General features: G+C 40.0%; 1 protein-coding gene and 1 long non-coding RNA gene across 2 annotated transcripts in view; both read left to right on the top strand.

Annotated features, from left to right (window-relative positions):
- Window positions 1–17478, top strand: part of atp8b1 (ATPase phospholipid transporting 8B1) — a 32310-nt gene extending 14832 nt beyond the window's left edge. Inside the window, exons 8-30 of the mRNA XM_054757483.1 lie at window positions 452–522; window positions 742–824; window positions 1106–1264; window positions 3756–3844; window positions 3952–4142; window positions 4278–4362; window positions 4530–4653; window positions 5952–5995; window positions 6080–6236; window positions 6328–6516; window positions 7136–7248; window positions 7344–7508; window positions 9016–9127; window positions 9313–9388; window positions 9649–9781; window positions 11005–11133; window positions 11206–11362; window positions 11458–11681; window positions 11757–11840; window positions 13950–14195; window positions 14840–14978; window positions 15089–15219; window positions 16333–17478. Of these exons, the coding sequence (XP_054613458.1) occupies window positions 452–522; window positions 742–824; window positions 1106–1264; window positions 3756–3844; window positions 3952–4142; window positions 4278–4362; window positions 4530–4653; window positions 5952–5995; window positions 6080–6236; window positions 6328–6516; window positions 7136–7248; window positions 7344–7508; window positions 9016–9127; window positions 9313–9388; window positions 9649–9781; window positions 11005–11133; window positions 11206–11362; window positions 11458–11681; window positions 11757–11840; window positions 13950–14195; window positions 14840–14978; window positions 15089–15219; window positions 16333–16566 (3135 nt within the window). The 3' untranslated portion in view covers window positions 16567–17478. The remainder of the gene's footprint in view (window positions 1–451; window positions 523–741; window positions 825–1105; window positions 1265–3755; window positions 3845–3951; window positions 4143–4277; window positions 4363–4529; window positions 4654–5951; window positions 5996–6079; window positions 6237–6327; window positions 6517–7135; window positions 7249–7343; window positions 7509–9015; window positions 9128–9312; window positions 9389–9648; window positions 9782–11004; window positions 11134–11205; window positions 11363–11457; window positions 11682–11756; window positions 11841–13949; window positions 14196–14839; window positions 14979–15088; window positions 15220–16332) is intronic.
- A 674-nt stretch (window positions 17479–18152) lies between these two features.
- LOC129170196 (uncharacterized) lies at window positions 18153–21173 on the top strand. The gene is made up of 3 exons (XR_008566545.1): window positions 18153–18448; window positions 20539–20581; window positions 20699–21173. It is a non-coding gene; the product is annotated as an uncharacterized LOC129170196 (long non-coding RNA).
- The last annotated feature ends 719 nt before the right edge of the window (window positions 21174–21892 follow it).

The raw sequence follows: 21892 nt of genomic DNA, 5'->3' as shown, positions 1-21892 counted from the left end.
CATGTTGATTTGCAATATGGATGCATTAAAATTGTGTGTGCCGTTGGGTATACCGAAGGTTTTCTGTTGCAAAATCTATGTGATAAGACGCGCCACAGCAGTGTTGCCCAAAATGTGTCCAGGGAGCCTTTTTCGGCTGATAGCTCATTTTTTACTGGCCCTCGGCATATTTTAAAAATACAATAATAGCATCATTAATGAAATATATTATTAGATATTACACAAATGTGCTCGTCAGCTATAACACCAAAATAAGCCCTTTGTGGAAAATGTTTTTACCCTCGACTCTGTAGTCATGAATTCTGTATACAATATGAACCAGTTCACCTTATTTGTCGAATTAAGCGTTCCAAAAAGTATACAAAAAGTACGTGCGTGTGTACAGGCAGTGCATTGGTGTTGTACAACTTGTCAAGTGTGTCAGGCTGTGCTGTTTTTTGGTCTCTTACAGGCAGACATTTTGCTGCTATCCAGCTCAAACCCCAACAGTCTCTGCTACGTGGAAACAGCAGAGCTTGATGGGTGAGGTCCTTATGTCTTTGATTCCAAATTCCCCCGGTAAAATAAATGTGAATCATTTTGTTAAGAGTTTTTCAAGACTGACTTTATGACCCATGGGATTCCTTTTGATCTTTAAACCAAACAGTTCAACCGGAAATGCTCAGCTACAGAAACAAATCATTCATTCGGTTTGTCAATAATGCGTCTTATCCGATGTTTTTGCTTATGTTTCATTTTCAGAGAAACCAACCTGAAGTTTAAGATGGGACTCAGAGTGACTGATGAGAGGCTGCAGGAGGAACGTCAACTGGCTCAGTTTGATGGTGACGACTGCATATTGTTACAGTTTTACAGTTGTACAGTTTTAAGTGTAAAGCAGGTTTATGCACACAGGCTTAATCTGCTTGAATCTGTCATATGAATGAGTTGCAATCATATGAGGATTTGTACTGTTAATATTTGCACGCCTTCATATCAAGATTTTACATTTGATTTAATAGGTGTTTATTTTAGACATAATCTCAAAAGTTTCATTAAAAAATCTGTTATTTTTTTTTAATACCATGGTGTAGAAAGTTTATTTTTGCGTCAATCTCTTCCGTAGCGCTGATTGAATGCGAGGAGCCCAACAACCGTCTTGATAAGTTCACAGGGGTCATGCAATGGAAGATGGATCGCTATCCCTTGGATCTGGACAACATGCTGCTCCGAGGTTGCAAGATCAGAAATACAGAGACATGTCACGGACTCGTCATCTTTGCAGGTTTGAACATCGCTTTGAGAAAAAAATTGGATTATGTCATCATTTGCACAACAACCCAAATTGCACAATATATTATTTTTATTAACTATTATTTGAAACAATTGTCATGTAATTCTAAATAATTTAAATTTTAATTTTAATAATAAATAGGCAGGGGGAGGACAAGCATGGGAAAATGGACGCTCCCACCCTCCAGAGTCTGGGGTAGCACCTTTTTAGCAACCCCACAGACACCCCTGCTAGGGTTATAACACTCTACAATGAATGAACGTTGAAAATGGAAATTCATGCCGCATCGCTTGTTGCGTTGATCAACAAGGAGTGCGTCCCCCTGGGAGGAATCAGGCTGAGGTTAAAATTTATGCTACTGGAACAAATTGTACCCAAAATGCACCTGAAGATCACCACACCGAGGACATTACTCAAAGAGGCCCTCATGCTGAACCGTCTCAAAATCGCACTAAAGCCAAGCGACAGAAATGCTCCATGGAAGAGTACAAAGAAGCCAAAGAAAAAGCTTTTCCCATCGCCTCACTCACCCCTAAAACATCTGATTCAAGGCACCTATGACACATGGCGTGCCAATAACCCGACAAACAGGTTGAATCTAGATGATGATAAAACTTGCAAATGTCAGCCGTGACATTGTCAATAAGCAAAGAATCACCAAAATGGAGCTGCAAGTTGTACGAGCAGGAGCGAAACAGAGAGATGAGAATGCAAATGATGACAACGTAAACCCAGAGGAGCCAACTGAGGACAGGGATGGTGAAGATGAGCAAAATGACGATGAGAAAGTGATTGCAATGAAAGAGAACATTCAAAGAAAATCTGAAACAGCCAAAGAAACCCCAATAGATCAGAGATTACCAATATTACCAAGATAAAAAGTGATAGGCACTCAAAATCAGCCTTAGAGACAGCAAAAAAAAAACAGCCCTTATTCTAAAACAGTGGTCCCCGACCTTTTTTGACCCACGGACCGGCTTGTGTTCCCACAAATCTCCCGCGGACCGGGGGGGGTTCGTACATTATAGCCATCAAATTTATCTTTTTTATTATGTATTGTGTGAAACAAAGACATGAACAACATCTGAATGCCGACCCACCATCCACCAGTTCAAGCCTGGAGTTTTTCCAGAGAGATTATTACATCGCTGTTTGACGTGTGCGGTAAAAGGCAGTATGCTAGCATGAATTAACTTGAGACAAATGTGCACATTAGCTCTCAATAAGTCATCCAAACTTACCTTTATGGATTCCCACATAGTATCAACATTTGAGACTAAATATGAGGTGAAAGAAAAATGGTAAAAATACAGTAGTAGTCTATCTGTGCGGCGAGAGAAAGTTAGCACACGCACAATGGACATGCGTCAAGTGAGACGGATGTAACAGAGAATCCGGCCACTTTTCAAAATAAAACATCATGGAAATTATTTTTTCTTTCTGTGCGGCCTGGTAGCAAATGACCCGGGGGTTGGGGATCACTGTTCTAAAGCATACCATCAGCATTACAATCAAGGCAGATCAACATCGATAGTGGCATATTCCAAGGTGACTCGCTTGTGGGGTCACAAAAGACCCTGCAACAACATCCAAAGAACTGCAGCTCTCACTTGCCTCAGTTAAGGTCCGTCTTCAAGACTCCACCATACAAAAGACACTGAGCAAAAACGGCCTGCATGGCAGAATTCCAAGACGAAATCCATTGCTGAACAAAAACAACATTAAGGTTTCTTTCAATTTTGTCAGAAAACATCTTCATAAACAAAAAAATAACCAAATTCTCAAATCGCAAATATTTTTGCAGGCCTGAACAGCAATTTGAGAAGAACATTTTATGTATGTTTGTACAAGTAATAACTTCAAAAAATGCAACAATAAAATATAACTAATATAATGATGTGAATAGTTTATTTATACAGGGTCAGGCAAAATGATCTGACACATTTGTAGGTTAAATAAAAGGCAAATAAAGTAAAGAAACAAGAAAGTGTTTTTATTTTTCGAAAAGTACATATAATGCCATTCTGTTTCATTATGTTTTAAATCCATTATTGTCCACACACTCAATGCGATCCAGTAGCTCTGAAGTTGGTAACCCATAACAAGATGGTGTTTCCAGCTGGTACGGGATCATGTCTACCAAGATTGAAGTGCAAACGGAACGCTCGTTGTGTTGCAGTTACAGATTCGTTTGTTTTGATAAACGTTTCCACAATGAAAGCGTGATGCTCACCAGTCCAATTCATGGCAGCAACTGAAAAAGAAATGAAGCAAAATGGCATTATATGGGGAAAAAATGAAAATAAAAACACTTTTTTGTTTCTTTACTTTATTTGCCTTTTATTTAACCTACAAATGTGTCAGATCATTTTGCCTGACCTTGTATATATTATTGCATAATTACGCTGATATAATATCATCCAGGTGTTTTATAAAAAAAAAAAAATAACAAACTTCGTTGTAATCTCAATTGTTTCTGAAGGTGCTGACACAAAAATCATGAGAAATGGAGGTAAGACGAGATTCAAGAGGACGAAAATTGACGAGCTAATGAACTATATGGTCTACACTGTGAGTCTAACTTTTTTAAAAGTTTCTTTAGATTTTTTTTTTTTTTACTTTGTTATTTTTTTATTTTTTTATTCAACATTAATTATATTTGTCCACCGTCCCTGCAGATCTTTGTCCTTCTTATTCTGGTGGCAGCAGGACTTGCCATTGGTCACAGCTTTTGGTTCGAGGAAATCGGCTCCAATGCCTGGTATCTATACGATGGTAGAAATGATAGTAACTCCTACAGAGGATTCCTCAGCTTCTGGGGCTACATCATTGTCCTGAACACCATGGTGCCTATTTCACTATATGTCAGGTCAGTCAAAATAAATGCTAAAGAGAGACACTTCTGTGTGTGTTTGACGTTGACCGGTTTCTTATACTGTATTGTAATGTTGTGTGTGTGTGTGCGTGTGTGTGTATAACAAGTCTTTGTTTGCTGTGTGTTCAGTGTGGAGGTGATTCGTCTTGGCCAGAGTAAGTTCATCAACTGGGACCTGCAGATGTACTATGCAGATAAAGACACACCAGCAAAGGTACACTTGCAATGCATAATCTCACCCACAAATGTACCTTCTTGGGACATTTGTTGGTGAGATTCAGTTAGGCCAATTTATTCAAATTTTGTTACCATCTATCATTTGCTCTTGTTCCCTCGCATGAACTCGAACATGACGGTCCCTTCTGATCCAATTCTTGACAGGCTCGAACCACCACCCTGAACGAGCAGCTCGGACAGATCGAGTACATCTTCTCGGACAAGACGGGCACGCTGACACAAAACGTCATGATGTTCAAAAAGTGCACCATTGCTGGACGCAGTTATGGTACCCATGAAGTTCATTGTATCACACACACGTTTTACAGTCTCTCAATTACATTACATTATATTAATTAAAGTTGACTTTCAAGTTGTTCTGATGTCAAAATATTTTTTCTCTTAGGCAAGTGAATGAATTTGCTTCACACACAATCTTTAAGCATCAAAAAGCCTTTATTAACTGTAAGCAATGTTCTAAGTAACATTACATACTCAAATGTGATACAAGTGTAAATGGATGTTAACAACTGTATATAGTAAGGGTGTCACAAGATCTTGCGAGATGAAAATGTGACAAGATTTTTTGTTAAAAAAAAAGATAATAAAAAAGGGAGGATAATAAAAAAAATTCATAATGAAGTAGATAATATGGCCTGCCTCTATATAATACCATGTGCATGCGTGTCTGTTTTCCTCGTCTCAAGCAGGCAGGAACAGAGTTAACGCTGTGCATTGGTTTCAGCACCTTGGCACGTTTGTCCAAAGAACAACAGCATGAATGGAGTGAGCCCTTTTGTCAGTCATACTTTGTCTCTCGGTGGATGGAGGCAGGTTTTTTGTCTTAAAAGTAATGTTAAAATCTTGTCTTGTCTCATTCTTGTAAACCCAATGTCTCGTCTCGTGAACTGATGTACAGTGTAATATACTTCATTAATTGTTTGCTTGTATTTGTACTGAGCAGTGTTAGCTATTATTACACCTTTTAAATTCAGTCAATTAGCTCGGCGCATTTTCAGTCTAATAGTTTCTCAGAGAAGGCCTTCTTGACACACTCACATAGCACAATCAGAGTTGCGCAACACTTACATACGCCTGATGGAAAAAAATACTTGGAGACACACAATAGATGTATTGGTCTCACTCACACAAGCTTAACTTTCACTTTCTCGAGGAGTGCAGCAACTGCTATAAAAACTCTGTGTACTTTCATTCTGTTCTCTATCCTCGATCATTGACGATAGAATTCAGCAATGTAACTTAATATATGGCTCATATTTTTTAATCCAATTTGAAAACTTTTGAATTGAGTGATCATTGACTACTTGTCGGTTAGCAATGCGGTCCCAAGAAACGAGTATAAAAGATAAGGAAGTTCCATTTTTGATTCTATGGTTATCCTGACAAGTAGTTTAGATGATCCCTGAGCTGATTTGCTGACGTCTTGTGTGAAGTTTTGTTCGACTTTTGAGGCATTTGAAATCGTGGTTGAACTCCGAATGGCATGATTTGATGAAGCTTATATTGACTTTGGATGTTCAGCTGGATTTATTTTTGGTTCAAGTTTTTTTTCTCTGCTATCCACAGGCAACCCGACCACATCTGAGGGAGTGAGTCTAGATCGAGGAAGGGTAAAAATCAAGTTTCCGTCTGTTATTCATTTGAAAAGCTCTGAGCAGTTGAAAGTACAGTTGTCGTCTTTCCTCTCCTAAAAGCCGGTGGACTGGAGCTGGAATCAGTACGCTGACAAAAAGTTCCAGTTTATGGACAATTCACTCGTTTCCTGCTTACGATCCAAGAAGGATAAAGATGCATTGGACTTCTTCAGACTCCTCTCCCTCTGCCACACTGTCATGGTGGAGAGCAATGATGGTAAGAAACACTTTTTATTATAAAACTAACTGAGGCGTTATTTTTCTAGATATGAAATCATTCATTTTAACTTTTTTTATTTACCTTTTAGGCGAGTTGGTGTACCAGGCGGCGTCTCCAGACGAGGGCGCCCTGGTGACGGCAGCTCGGAACTTTGGCTTTGTTTTTGTTTCCCGCACCCAGGACAGCATCACCATCAGAGAGATGGAACAAGAGAAAACCTATGAGATGTTGGCACTGCTCGACTTCAACTCTGACCGCAAGCGCATGTCCATCATCTGTACGAGGACTCGCACGAACACATACACTACTCGCAAAACGTTTGGGATATTCAGCTTTCGGGTGAAATTTCACGATGAACCTAACCTCGGGTTGCGAACGAGTAATAAAAAGAGAACAACCGCTTACTTTTATCCCTGTGGTTGTCTTGCGGGCCTTTCTACCTTCAGGCTGCTCTTGAAGGATAACCTTTTCTCCTTCCAGATCTTCTTGTAACAGCGCACGGAATCCATGACCCCTTCTACTTTCATTAATATTTCTCCTTAAAGATGGTGGTGACAATTGAGCGATTGAGATCAAAAGCATGGCCAGTTCACTTCCGTGGTGATGACTTTCCTTTTCTTTGGCGCACTGTTCTCCTTTTTAGAGAACAGCAAGTTGTTGAAAAAGTACTGAAACATTGAAGAGTTGGACATGTACATCCAAAAGTTTAGAAAAAGCCATATTAAGGTCACCTGTAAAGGCTATGGTGCATTTTAAATTCATTCCGAAATTTCACCCGAAAGCTGAATACCCCTTTGTTTCGAGTAGTGTAAATACGAGGCTGTGTGCACTAGTACGCTGTAGTTACTGTGATTCCAAATTCGATGAAATTGTATTTTTATCCCATGTCTGTTCAGTGAAGTTTCCAGATGGTCGTATTCGTCTCTACTGTAAAGGAGCCGACACGGTCATCTACCAGAGGCTTTCGCCAAATTCCAAGCACAAGGAGTCCACTCAGACTGCTCTGGATGTGAGCTCACTTTGCTTGACTCTCATTTCAACCGGGTGTTTCTGCCTTGTATCGAGTGTTTTGGAATTCGTTTATTTTGGTGTTTTGCCCTGCAGATATTTGCCAACGAAACCTTGCGCACACTCTGCTTGTGCTACAAAGACATCACCGCCGCCGAGTATGAAGCCTGGTCCAGGAAACACATGGAGGCTCAGGTGACAATGGTCAACAGAGACGCCGCCCTCGATCTGGTGTATGAGCAGATTGAGACCAACCTCATGGTGAGCGAAATGCTGAAAAGTAAAGCCATCGTATAAAGGCACATACTGATTGTATTTCTTAAACATCACAGTACTACATTGTGGACCATGTCTAGCATTATGATGTCCCGTGGATCCCAGCATATTCATGAATTTGCGGATTTCTGGTTAAAAATTGATTGGATTTTTTTTTCTCTCTCTGAAAATCGGCAATTTTTTCTTATTCACCATAAGTTGGTAATAATTTATAGTACATACATGATAATACAGTAATCCTTCATTTATTTATCCTTCATAATTGGTTCCAGACCAGACCCTGATAAGTGAATTCCCCAAATGTAATATTTTAATAGTTAGAGCACAGAAAACCTGTTTACGACCGTCTAAGTACGGTTTTTAACATTTGTAGCACTTTCAAAACATGAAATAACACCCCTATAGTCACCTTTACACTACCCACCATAGACATTTAAGAACAGAAAGCAAGCCATTTAAGACATAAATAAGACTTGTGCTCGTGCGTGTTGCAATAAATGTGTTTCAGTGACAGGGGAACTGAGTGGGAGGAGGACTGGGACTGACGTCGGGGGATTCAGAGTTGAGATTTAGGTTGGCGTGGGTACGGCGGCAACAGCCCGCAACCTGCAACAGTTTGGAAATTATTATAATTCAAACCTGCAATAAAAGTCTCTTGTTCTGGCGAGCAATTCTGGTGCTTGTATGTCTCACTGAACATTAAAGTAACATAACTGACCAGTGTAGAATACTACATATCATCTCGGTGTCTTTGAATGCCTCTTCTGAATGCCTTATATTTGTATTTTAGTTCATTTAATCCTTTTTATGCTTAAAAATACCAAATTTAATAGGTATAATACAATTTGCATAACCACAAAACAGCATGATTCGTTAATATATTTTTGAAAAAACGTGATAGAGTGAAGCTGCGAAATTAATAATAAAATAAAATGTACAGCGTACATCTACCACTGTTAGAAAGCTCACATGTTGATGTTTTAAAATGTTGAAGTCATTATGCTTCACACATGTTTTTTTTCTCAAGCATTGAGATTTCACACCTTGTTTGGCAATCCTTGAACGCACCATAGCTGAGTGCTGAGACGCAAAAGTGAAACTTATAGCTGCCAAAAGCGTATAAATCCATCTGTCTGTGAATCATCTTACATTATCAGTGCATACTCACATATACAGGTAGTGTATATGTGAAGCGTGAAGCATATTTAGGGCTTAGAACTGAGATTGTGTTGCGAGTGAACAATGGCAGGGGGGTTGAGGAGCGGTGGGAGGGTGGTGGTGAGCGAGCCGTGTGTCAAACATTGAGATTTCTTATGGGCTATCAATTACGCAGAGATTTTCGCTAAGCGCAAGTGGGTCCTGAACCAAACTCTCGCAAAAAGCGTGGATGAACTATATACGTTTAAAACAAACATTCTCACTGAAATTCCGTGCTTTTTACGAAAATGTGTGACGTACAAAAACATATAAAGAAATCAGATTTTCTGTCCAGTTGATTGGAGCGACAGCCATTGAGGACAAACTGCAGGATGGAGTACCAGAGACCATTGCTAAGCTGGCCAAGGCCGACATCAAGATCTGGGTCTTGACTGGAGATAAGAAAGGTAGTAGAAATATGAAAAAAGGGCCATATATACAGGAAACACAAACAGTGGTTCACGTTTAGTGGAGTTTTACGGAAACTGATTTGATTAAATAGTCAGTTTGAAATTAAACATTAAGGAGACGATTTTGTGCGTGCGTGTGTTTTTTTTTTTTTTTTTAAAAGATTTTGCCTTTTTTTGTCTAGAAACTGCAGAAAACATCGGCTACTCGTGCTCCCTTCTGACCGATGACATGCACATCCACTATGGGGAGGACGTCAAGTGAGTGGATTTTTTTCAGGAAAGAAAAAAATCAAACAGCAGGGGGCTGGGAAAGAAGGGCAAAATACGGGAGTTTCCCAGGGAGTATGGGAGGGTCGACAGGTATGGTCCAGGGTCTACCCTGCCTCTTGTCCAACGTCCGCTGGCATAGGCTCCAGCGCACACACGACTCTAAACAGCAAACAGAAAATGAATGACTAAATCTAAATCTATGCTATACCATCACGTCAACACTGCATTTATTTGCTGTGTGTCTCCAGTGAGAAGCTGAGCCTCCGTCAGGCAAACAGGAGAACCGAGCCTCCGGCTCTGAGTCGAGGCAGAAAGAGACCTGCAGAACCATTTTTCCCTGAGCCGGGCAAAAACGCACTGATCATCACCGGAGGATGGCTGGTGAGTTGTGATTCATGATTGATTGGTGTCATTTATAATTGAGATTCTGTTCTTTTTTGATATAAATGTTCCACGCTGTAAGGAGGAACTTAGTTGGATAACTCTACAATAAGAACATCTCCGGAAAGGGATTGTGAAGGTTAACAATGATATTATGAAATGTATCAAGCTGCTATCTATTTCATGGCCAAACTTTTTCTTCTTTTTTATGATATTTTGAATTTTGTACAAAGGGCTAAAACCAACCCATGGAGATATGCTAAGACAAGGGTGTCCAAAGTGTGGCATGGTGGTGCCATTTGCAGCCTGCGGCTGTGTTTTTATTGGCCCGTGGCACATTCTAAAAATATTTTTAAAATGTATATATAAATTTAAAAAAAACAAAAAAAAAACACAACGGCAAAAATGTAAAATGTAATAATCAGCAATAATTTTACAAGCAGAAAGTAAAAAATAATTAGACAAAAAAAAGTTACAATCAAACGGGAAAAAGTTTTAGGAGAGTTTAGGAGTTTTAGGAGAATAAAGTTGCAATATTAAAGAGACAAAGTCGTAATATTCTGAAAAAAAAAACAGTGAATAACGTAATATTTGGAAAATTAGGTTTGCGGAAAAGCTACATGTGACAAGAATAGTTATGGTATTACAGTCATAATTATGAGAAGAAAATTTACAAGAAGAAAGTTGAAATAGTTGGAAAATTTAAAAAAAAAAAAAAACAACAGCAAGAATAAAGTCAAATTATTGTTGTAGTCTAACTGAAAAAAGGTAATATTTTAGAATAAAGAATAAAGTCTTAATATTAGGAGGAAAAACAATTTAATTTTAGTAGCATAGAGTTGAAATTATAATCGAATTATATTTATAATATAAGAAAAGATATGTTATATTTAAAAAAGTTGTAACATTATAAAAAACAAAATGAATGTCAGTATCAATATTTCAACTTTCAAACATTTTGCTCCCCCCCATTTTTTTTGCTTTCTTGATTAATTATGCGTTTTAGAATGTGCCAAGGGCCAACAAAGAACTAGTTGCGGGCCACAAATGGTCCGTGGGCTACAATTTGGAGTTTTGGACACCCCGATTTATTGACTATTGTCATGCAATTATCAAGAACTGGTAACAGTTAAAATGACCCAAAGATAGCCTTTATACACCGTTTGCTATGGTATCATTATTATAAATTGGTACCAATTCTTATTTTCCCGCCACTTTCCCAGAACGAGATTTTGTATGAGAAGAAAAAGAAACGCCGCCGTTTGCGTCTTCGTCGTCTGGGAAAGCGACCGCCTCCGAGCAGCCCTCAGGATGGACAGCCTATGAACGACTGGGAGAAAGAGATGAGACAGGTAAATAAGATATATTGTTGGGTGGGATGGTTTAAACGATCGCAGGCAAGAAATGGTCTTTTTCTTGGACAGATTGACTTCGTGGACATGGCGTGTGAATGCGAGGCTGTTATCTGCTGTCGTGTCACACCCAAGCAGAAAGCTAACGTGGTCAGTTTGGTAAAGAAGTATAAGAAGGCTATCACCTTGTCCATTGGAGACGGTGCCAATGACGTCAACATGATTAAAAGTATGCAAGCCATTATCTTCTGGTCATATTAAATGGCACAATATCAGTTTTTTTCTATTTATAAACATCTTTTTCTCCATCTACTGTCTCTCTAGCGGCGGACATCGGTGTTGGTATCAGTGGTCAGGAGGGGATGCAGGCTGTGATGTCCAGTGACTTTGCTTTTGCTCAGTTCCGCTACCTGCAGCGCCTCCTGCTGGTACACGGGCGCTGGTCTTACATTAGAATGTGCAAGTTCCTCCGGTTCTTCTTCTTCAAGAACTTTGCCTTCACCTTGGTCCATTTCTGGTACTCTTTCTTCAGCGGGTACTCTGCACAGGTCAATACCTTGTCTACTGTAAATGCACTTTAACCTACATTAACCATTAACCTCCGTCAATGCCTTTCTCCGTAGGTGGCCTACGAGGACTGGTTCATCACGCTCTATAATCTTTGTTACAGCAGCTTACCTGTTCTTCTAGTTGGACTCCTTGACCAGGTAAGGAAAACAACATTCTCATAGAGATTTAGATCACAGAGCTGTGGCGTTCAGAGAAGTTTGGTTTGATATTAATTATCCTGAAGTGTCTAAAATGTTTACCTACTTGAGCCACCGTACGTTACGGATCACATTACAGTTTGTAAGAGGAGTGTTTCGTGTGATCTTGCTTGAGTTTCCACTGTGGGGTGTGTCCGCCTTGTAAACAGAGTGACATACTAGCGTGACTCAGCGTCACCTAAGTGCATTCAAGGTGTGTTTTATGTTCTTTCCATTAGAAGATTCTTTGTCAGCAACATAGTGCATTGTGTCTCGTTCCACTCTATGTATGTGTTTTACCACTGCAGTTGATATCGTCTGAAAAAGGTGATACTAATCGCTTTTTAAAAAAATAGAAACATAAAAGACATATGTACAGTAGATACACTACAGAATGTAATGTATTTTGAATTGGTGAAAATGGGCCCTAAGCCCCATTACACTTCAAATCCTTGTTTCCTGTCATAAGTACAGTTTGGTTCAGTGTTCTTTATGAATTCCATGGGTTTAAATTGTGTATTGCTATCCAGTCTGACGACTACATACTGTAGCGATCAAGTCTGATCGGGGTTTATCTTTTCAAACTGTGCTGTGGTGATCTGAACTGAACTGCACCGATTACCCCCTTCTGACACAGATAAAAGACAGACAAAAATGGTCCTGTTTCATTGGCAATGATGCATAACGTTGATCATAAATCTGCCTAGTTAGCCTGGATGCATCAGCCACATCGTGCCACTCAAACAACTCCGACATTTGAGCTTTTGATGAGCACGTCACACGACCCTAACAGACAACTGTGTACCCTGTCTGCCGTGGCACATGAGCCAATCAACTTCTGTGTGCAGAAAACTACCAGTCCCTTTTCTAATTACATTGAATCTTAATGATGACTGAAGCACTGAATAGCCAATGAAATCGTAAAAACACAGATATGCTGGTTGGGGAGACAAAACGGTCTTTGGATTTAGTGAAGACTTTCCACCAAGACTTTGACCAAGTGTCACCAACGGTCTCCAAATGGCACAACTTTGGAATATAAAAATCTGAATTTTTGTAGTACCATTGTGGAATTTGAAGTGGGATTATGTAAAGACTCAAGTAACCCCCCATTTTATTTTCCAGTCCATACCACCAAACTAGTTATTTTGAAGGCATGTGTTTCTGGAAAAAAACACAGGTGAACCGAATAAAAAGTCCTTCTTTTTCAGTGTATTCAAACTCCCATTGCTCAGTGTTAGTACCACTTAGACAGGCTCGGACTGTTGTTGAAAAAAGCCGTGTCTCCACTCCAAATGGTTCAGTTCCAGCTCTACTTTAGGTACAATTTTTTAAAAAGATATTTTAGCCAAAACATCCTGGAATTAGAAGGGATTGATGGGAATTAGGTTTCAGTTAGCGCCTATACCGTGGTACATCGGTTTTCGTCATGAATTTGTTTGAAAAGGTCCAACGAAAACCGAAATGTACGAAAATCGAGGAATTTTTTTTCCTATAGGAAATAATGTAAATCCAATTAATCCCTTCCAGTCACGCAAAAATATTAACAAAAATACATTTTATAGAGAAGAATTTTACATGCAGCAAACAATGCAAAATAATTATAAATGACAAATGGACTCAATTCAAAAATGGCCAGACAGTGAGTCAGCCACACATAGGGGTGCTTTGTTTGGGCATTTGGTTTCGTGGAACGATACAGTGCATGGCAAACAGACTTGTTTAAGTGCAATGTTCTACGAAAACCGAGACATTGTGCGAACACCGAGGCAAACTATTTGATGAAAACCGAATCATATTCAAACTGAGGAATACGAAAATCGAAGTTTGACTCTAGAGCTATATTCAACTGTTGCCACTTGAACCGACCGGACAGCAAGTCCGCTCTGTTCACGCTTACAGAAAACCCAAGAACAAAACTTTGCAGTTGACAATTTTCCAGGAAATAGAGGATCTGTGACTAACATTTTGTGTGTAGCCTATCACTTCTGTGTAGACCATACATGCACACTGATGCCCTTCTTTGAGCTGACCGCCTTTATTGTTTTTTAACATTTGTGTTTTCTGCAGGATGTTAATGACAGACTGAGTCTCAAGTTTCCCAAGTTGTATCTGCCCGGCCAGCAGGGGACGTTGTTTAACTACAAGAACTTCTTCATCAGCTTGTTCCACGGCATCTTTGTCTCCCTCATCACCTTCTTCATCCCATACGGAGCATTCCTGCAGACCATGGGGCAAGATGGTGAAGCCCCCTCAGACTACCAGTCATTTGCTGTGGTCACTGCTTCATCGCTGATTTTTACCGTCAATCTGCAGGTTAGTCTCTCGCAGAGTGACTCGGTCGCCTGCAAGTATTTATTAGAAGATGAGATTCAACGAGATTAGCACAAGAGATATTCTTGTATTGCAACAGGAGGTCATCAACCCAAACGCCTACCTCACTCACGGTGCAACCAAATATAACGCAACAAGTAACACATGTGGAACATACAATGTAATATGCATGCAAAACAATGCTAGCATTTATAACCCGCAAAGCAACTTCCTAAATTATCACCACTTTAGGGTAAATCTGATGGATTTTCTACCAAAAAAGTCCCAATTATGGAGATTAAAAGCACATTAAGGCAGGATTTACCACAAATACAAAAAAAGTTTTGATAAAAAATCCACTGAATCGTGAATATGCAGGGATCCACTGTTGACATAGGACATGACATTGGCTTGGTATTAGTATTAATGTTAGCATCTTTAATGGACAAAATGTATCACAGTCTGCACATCTTTCTTTTTGGTTTGGGTTTGGACACCCCTGGTCTCCAGTTACCACCAAAGTGTCCCTTTTACTTTCATACCAAGATCATTCATGTTAGACCGTGTAGATTTGGATAGGTCATTTTTTAACTTTATACCCAGTATGTCTTGATTAATGCTAACATGTCATGTCTTACCACTTTTAGATCTCCCTGGATACCTCCTACTGGACCTTTGTCAACTGTTTTGCCGTTTTGGGAAGCATAGCCATCTACTTTGGAATAATGTTTGACTTGCACAGTGCGGGAATACATGTCATTTTCCCCCAATTTTTCACCTTCACAGGTCAGTGAGTCAGCATATACGGCTTCAGTTTAGTATGAAGAATGGGTTTACATACCGCACTCCAAACTCAGTTCTTTTGTCACTAACCATCCATGTGTCCTGTCTCGTAGGGGCGGCGTCAAATGCTCTTCGCCAGCCTTACTTGTGGTTAACCATCATCCTCACAGTGGGCATCAGCCTGCTGCCTGTCATCTGCATCCAGTTCCTCCATAAAATCATCTGGCCCTCCATAGGAGACAAGGTGAAGCCAAACTACCAGGCCTTTTCAGGACTTTAAATGGGAAATTAATCCAGTTTCTGCAGAAAACCACAATTTCAATGATTTTGGTTATGCTACCGGCTGACTGACATCAACATAAGTGGTTGTTGACATAACCGAAACAAGCATTGGTCAGTTTCAGTCAAAACCGGTCCAGTAGGAGGTATCCAAGGAGATCTAAAAGTGGTAAGGTCAAAACAGCTGTCAGCCACATATTTTGGTTATGTCGACAACCGCTTATGTCGACCCAAATAGGTGACTGACGTCAACATAAACGGTTGTCGTCATAACCGAAGCGGACATGTGGACGTCAACCATAACTGACCGTTGCTTGTTTCGGTTTTGATTTTGGTTAGGCTGACAACCGCTTATGTTGACGTCAACAAACAATGACCACTGTCGGATGCCCCTCGGATTAGCTGACTAATGTTGACATAAGCGGTTGTCGTTATAACCGATACTGACATATTGACTTCAACTGAAACTGACCACTGCTTGTTTTGATTTTGGTTTTGTCGAGAACTGCTTATGTTGACGTTGGTCAGCTACGTATTTTGGTTATGTTGACAAAATCAAAACCGAATCAAGCAAAGGTCAGTTTCGGTTGATGTCAACATAAGCAGTTGTCGACAAAACCAAAATCCAAACCGAAACTAATGGTCAGTTTCCAAAATTGAAACCAAAACTGACCATTCTTTGTTTCGCTTTTGATTTTGGTTATGTTGACAACTGCTTATTTTGAAGGTCAACAGAAACGGACCATTGCTTGTTTCGGTTTTGATTTTGGTTATGTCGACAACCGCTTATGTCTATGTCAGTCATCCAGTTCTATTGTGATTCTACTGTATTTGCTCATTACACAACAGAAACAATCTGAATCATAAAAATGAAAAACTGGTACCCATAAATGCACGATTACAAAGTCTCAAGATTTTCTTCAGTACAGAAACAATGAAATGATCAGACTGAAGGAATAGACTTGTTTGAAAGATTCCATATCAAAAAACAGGTCTTTAAAATATACTTAAGTGATATGAATCTGAATTTTGTCAACTGCAATAGCGTAAAACTCTCCTCCATGTTCCTACCCTCCAGGTCCAAAGAAACAGAAAGAAGTATGAGTTGGAAATGCAACAGGAGGCGAGGAAAAAGAGACCCGCTTTCCAGCGTGGCGGGCGTTCCCGTCGCTCTGGCTACGCCTTCTCACACTCTCGTGGCTATGCTGACCTCATCGCTTCTGGGCGGAGCATTCGGAGACGCCCCACAGGCCGAGGTGGCCCCCAGAACACTATCAGGGAGGCTCCCGAAAGAGCAGCTGAAAACATTTGATGGAGGGCCTGAATCATTTTGGGAATTGCAGTTTAAAGGAGCACAATCTGCAACAACGCTGCTAAAGAGAAACAACTAAGTGGAGATGATATCTTCCTATGGATACATAAGTGCCTTTGAAAGTGACGTAAGAACCGAGGCGCTTGGTCATCCTCTATGCACAGACTCTGTTATGCAAAACAACTGCCGTTTTTGACAGTCATTTATTTAATTTATCTCAGGATTTTTAAAACAAAAGCTTTATTTTTTTTAACAATTAGTTCCCTATACAAAGACCACACACTCACCCCCCAACACCACCAATTCCGTTTCCAGGTTTTTGCTCCGCGCTCACAGAGCACTTGAAATTAGTGTGTTTCCTGTCAAATGTTCACACTTTTAAATATTTTATTAGAAGTAAGGGAGGGATGTTACGATAACAGTGTGGTCGGCCATTAGTAAGTGTCTTATGCAATGTACTTGGTTTCTCCGCGACTACATTCAAAATCTTTTAAACTGTTTTCAACATGTGATTATATAAGTTGTTCATCTATCTAAAAAAAACCAAACAAAAAATTATTAGAAAAAAAACTTCCCCCTATGATTATCCTGATATTCTGCATGTAGCTCTTGGTGGACTACTTTTTTTTTTTTTTTCAATCTTTTACAACTTTGTGTGTGTCTGCATGGATATGTGTATTGTTTACATTAAACTTGTCCTTTCTTTAGCCCTAAAATCTATTTAAGATATCTGCGACATTCTTCTAAGCCAAACCCGAAATACTGTTCTGTTACTGTGTCTTGGTCATGCTGGTGTTACTGTATACAGATGTTTTGTTTTTTTTAATCATTGAATGATTGGAGGCAGGTGATCTCTGTCACATGATGGTATTTTATCGTGTTGTTAATAAAAGCCAAAGGTACGTGTATCAATCTGAAAGCATCGTTTCTTCTCAGCTCTTTCATTGTGCATTGTACTTATTAGTGATGGGGAACTCCATTTCTTTTACTGTTCTCATGGGTCATGGATTGGGTACTCCGTTCACTCAAGTCACTCATCTTCTGAGCACATGCGCAACAACTTGTCATACTTGGTGAGGTAAAACGTAAGTTACCTGACAGCCTCCACTAACCTTACATCAGTAATGTCCAAAGTGCAGCCCATAGGCCATTTTTGGCCTATAATTTTTTTTTTTTTAATATTTTTTTATTGGCCGTCAGCAATTAAATCCTTTGTAAAAATGAAATGAATTCCTTTAAGGAATCGTGGTCAATTAAAGCTCCTAGTCAAAGGTAAGCAATGTGCTGTGGCAGCTTTTCTGTAAAAGAGACACTTATTCAATTGTTATTATTTAACATAATTTTTTCCCCCGAGAAAAACCTGTGCAGTTGTATTTAAAAATGGGACCTATTGTGCTTTTCCTCTTTTCTGACCTATAAATGTTGTTACAATGTTGTATTCTCGTGTTAAATGATGCCAACGAAGTTTGCGCATTTGGAAATGAGAAATCAGTTTTGGACGGCTCTTCACGCTGCGTTTTACAGAGTTTTTTAAAACACCAAGTTTCATTGACGTTAATGCAACCCGGACTTCCTTATATGGGCATGCCCAGGCAAACGCAGTAGGCCTGCCCTCCTCCCGCTGTTAGCATGTTAGCACGTATGGCTCCCAGGAAATGTTTGTTCGGGTGTGCCTAAAGAGGCAAGAATCAGGCAGAAGTTGTTGGAGTTGCTGATTCCCGGCCAGGAAGAGAAAAATATGCTCATCTGTCAACGACATCTCACACGGGACTGTTATGTGAGCATGGGCCAATACCAAGCTGGACTATCCGCCAAACTGTTGCTGAAGTCGGACGCCTTTCCAACGTTACTCGGTCGTGTTAAAGAGTCACAACAGCAAGCTGTAAGTAACAATTTATCAGTGTCCTGAGTTTATTTCGTGTAAGTAATCGCAAAAAAGGGGTTCGGCAGCCGTCTAAAAGTCTACGGGAGCGCTGGCGGGAGGCGTACTTGGAGGAGGGCGGGGGTGGAGTAAATTATACAGACCGTTTGGGCGGGACGCAGGAAACACTGCAGGAAAAGGTGAAGAGTCTGGAAGCTCTAAAAAGCTTTTTGTGCGTGTTATCATGTGTAGCTGCTCTATAGGAGTACAGAACTCAATATAAAGGCCCGAAAATTAGTATAATAGGTCCCCTTTAACTTAAAAATAAGCCTGCTGTGTTCATTCATTACACAGTACAGTACTTTTTATTATGTATGTGCAGTTTCCTCCGGTTTTATTTTAAATGCAATTTAGGTGCCAAAATAAGTGTGTTGTAGGGCAGTGGTTGTCAAGTTATTTTCTGCCATGCTCCCTCTGCGGTAGAGAAATATTTTCGCACCCCCCTGAATTGAAACACGATTGAGAAACGTAACCCGCCCTGTTTCGCCCCTGCCCTCACCGGGGCTCGAACACACCACGGTCGTAATGGGAGGCGAGGGCGCTGACCACGCGACTAAAAGCCCGGGCTGTCGGCCGCGTTTTCAGCGCAGCCCTTGAGGCAGAGGGAGTGAGGTTTACCAACGTACACTGGCTGGCATCCGTTACAATAATATCCATTTATTTATCTGTACTGTGCAGACTCAACTGGAAACTGAAACCAGCAAAATGCAACAAAATTGACAGCAGTTAAGCACACAAACATATTTACTTCTTAATATTTTTTTTTCTTAAGCATCTTTGTGTATGTACAGTGAGAGCTAATTTAACCAAATTCACCTTCCTAGTTTGTGTAAGCATATAAAGCTGATTCTGATTTTGATATTCAAACTGCACGCTGAGTACGACAAATTCATACATGTTAGCAGGTCTGCACTAACACTCACATCCACCATGACAGTTCACCAAGCAGCAGTTCACCAACCACTATTTCAGAAGCACGGGCCTAGGGTGATGTGCAGGGTTCTTTCATTTGATATTCATATGAGCTAGTCTGTTTGACGCAATTTAAGGCAAAATAAGATTCGGACCTTCGCTGGAAACCAACTGCATAAACGGACCATACTCAATTTTAACCGAAGACCCCTGCCTTAGCATGTAACGACCTTCTTTGGACTGGTTTTAGTTATCTTTAACCTTTTCGAGTCTAGGGTAGTTTTTAGCGTCTTTCTGTACTTTTGTGTTGACCTCTATATCTCACCAACTGTTTGTCATGCCTTGCTTGGTTTTTCATTTGGACACAGTGTACTAGAATACTTGAGGAGGGACATTTAGATTTTTGTGTGTGTGTGTGTGTGTGTGTGTGTAAAAATGTAATGAACCTTGTTATAATATATGTTAAAATGCAATAATCAAAAATATAATTCAAAAAACGTATGTACAAATTTAGCAAACAAACAACGATAAATGTGGTCTAATAGTTATTATAACGATTAGTTACCTTCAAAGCCAGGCAAGGCATCAGGCAGCTACAATTTACTAATATTGTACACAACAAATAGTGTGGCCCTTTAAAAACAAACAAATTTTAGTCCACTTCAAGAAGGCTGAATAAAACAACATTGATCTTCCAGAGGGAAAAAGTTTTGGCCTTTGAAAGCCATGATGTGCACCCTTGCATCAGTTGGCCTGTGATGGCACTGATGGCACTTTCACTGCTCACATTTGACCCCTTCCCTCTGCAACCAAATGGCTGTTCACGAGTTGATTCGCTGATGACAAGCGTTTTTCCACCAATAGGACGGTGGTGTCATGTTTACTTTCGCTTTGAAAGCGGCTGCCTTCCTTACAGATGGAAAAACAACGTGCTGGCACAAGGCAAAATCATAGCGAACATTATCGATCATAAATCTGGTTTAACTTCACCAATTTTCCTTTTAAAGACTCGTATGCAGTTCGAAGTCTGCCCTTTCGGAGGTGATTTGAAAGAGTGCGACGCCACACATTATTCTGCGCATGCAGAAAAAGTCAAAGACTGGAAAGGAGTTAATGTACAAAATGTATCCTCTCCACAGTTTTTCTGGATGCAGCCTGCAGTTTGGACACGCTGTCAGTTTGGTACGTACATGGTTGGTTAACATGTTGGAAAATGATAAAAATATCCTTCACTCTTGTATTTGTATTTCAGCCTACAGTATATACAACTAGCTGGTTTATACTTTTCTTTTTATTTAGTTTAGGCAGTACTGATTGCAGCCTCTGGGTGTCACTGCAGGACAATGCCTGTCCTTCAACTCTTGCCTGACGAGTTTCCATTAAAAAAAATGCTGGTGTGTGTGTGTTTTTAGATCATGACATACATATACACAAATACGTATAATGAAGATTATTTATATAGAGAGCTCAAATACCTAATCTATCCTTTACGCTACAGCCTCTCAGTAATGCAGCTTCTCACAACACTTACATAGTAATGAGGCATTTAAGGTGTAATTACATCTCATTCTTCTTGCACATCTCAGCTGTATGGGAGATTTAATGGTCCCCCATCCCGCTTGACTTTCAAAATGGGTCACATTTTCATCATTGATCCATCAAATAATATGATAACATGATTAAATCAGGTGCACACTGGTACAGTAAAGTTCACCACTGGTCACAGTCAATTTCAGGTCTGATATTAGCCAGTAAGCCAGTTATGTGTTGGAATTTTAGCCTGTGGGTCTCAAGGCATGTTTTTTTTTTCAGCAGAGCTCAGGGCGATTGATTAATGAATTAATTTTTTTTTTTAATGAAAAATAAACCTTGACATCAGAGAAGCACAATAGCAGCGAGTGAAAATCAGCCCTACCCCAGGCCAAGAATCATAATTTAGCACCATAAAATCTATATTTTTATCTTGCAAAGTACACAAACGGCAACAAATAATTTATGGATGTGCTCCATCTCATAATGGGGTCTTCGTTGGTCCACGCCCTACGCATTCACAAAGTTTCATGGAAGTAGTTTTTGCACCGCATTCTCATAATCACACTGACACCTTTGCAGAAAAACGTCTTAAAATGTTTTAAAATGTATTTCATCAAGTATTACAAACGCTACTACTGCTGTAACACTGAATACTTTAGATCAGGGGTCTCAAACTCAATTTCTCTGGGGGCCAGTGGAGGTAGAGTCTGAGTGAGGCTGGGCCGCATCAAGTATTGGGAGTAGGGCTGGGAATCTCAAGGTACCTCACGATACGATACAATTCACAATACATCCATGTGATAACACCAGTGTTAGTTCAGTGTTGGTGTTTACTTGCCCCTGTAAGTATGGAAGTAACACTGAGCTGGCCCGGATGTTGCGTGCTGCAGTTACACTACTCTTTGATGTCCAGTCCCGGGCCGCAAGATACGATTTGGTGGGCCGCAAATGGCCCACAGG

The sequence above is a fragment of the Dunckerocampus dactyliophorus genome, chromosome 17 (genome assembly GCF_027744805.1).
Source record: "Dunckerocampus dactyliophorus isolate RoL2022-P2 chromosome 17, RoL_Ddac_1.1, whole genome shotgun sequence".
NCBI lineage: Eukaryota > Metazoa > Chordata > Actinopteri > Syngnathiformes > Syngnathidae > Dunckerocampus > Dunckerocampus dactyliophorus.
The sequence above is the reverse complement of the archived record's forward strand: the minus strand, read 5'-3'. Positions and strand labels throughout refer to the sequence as shown.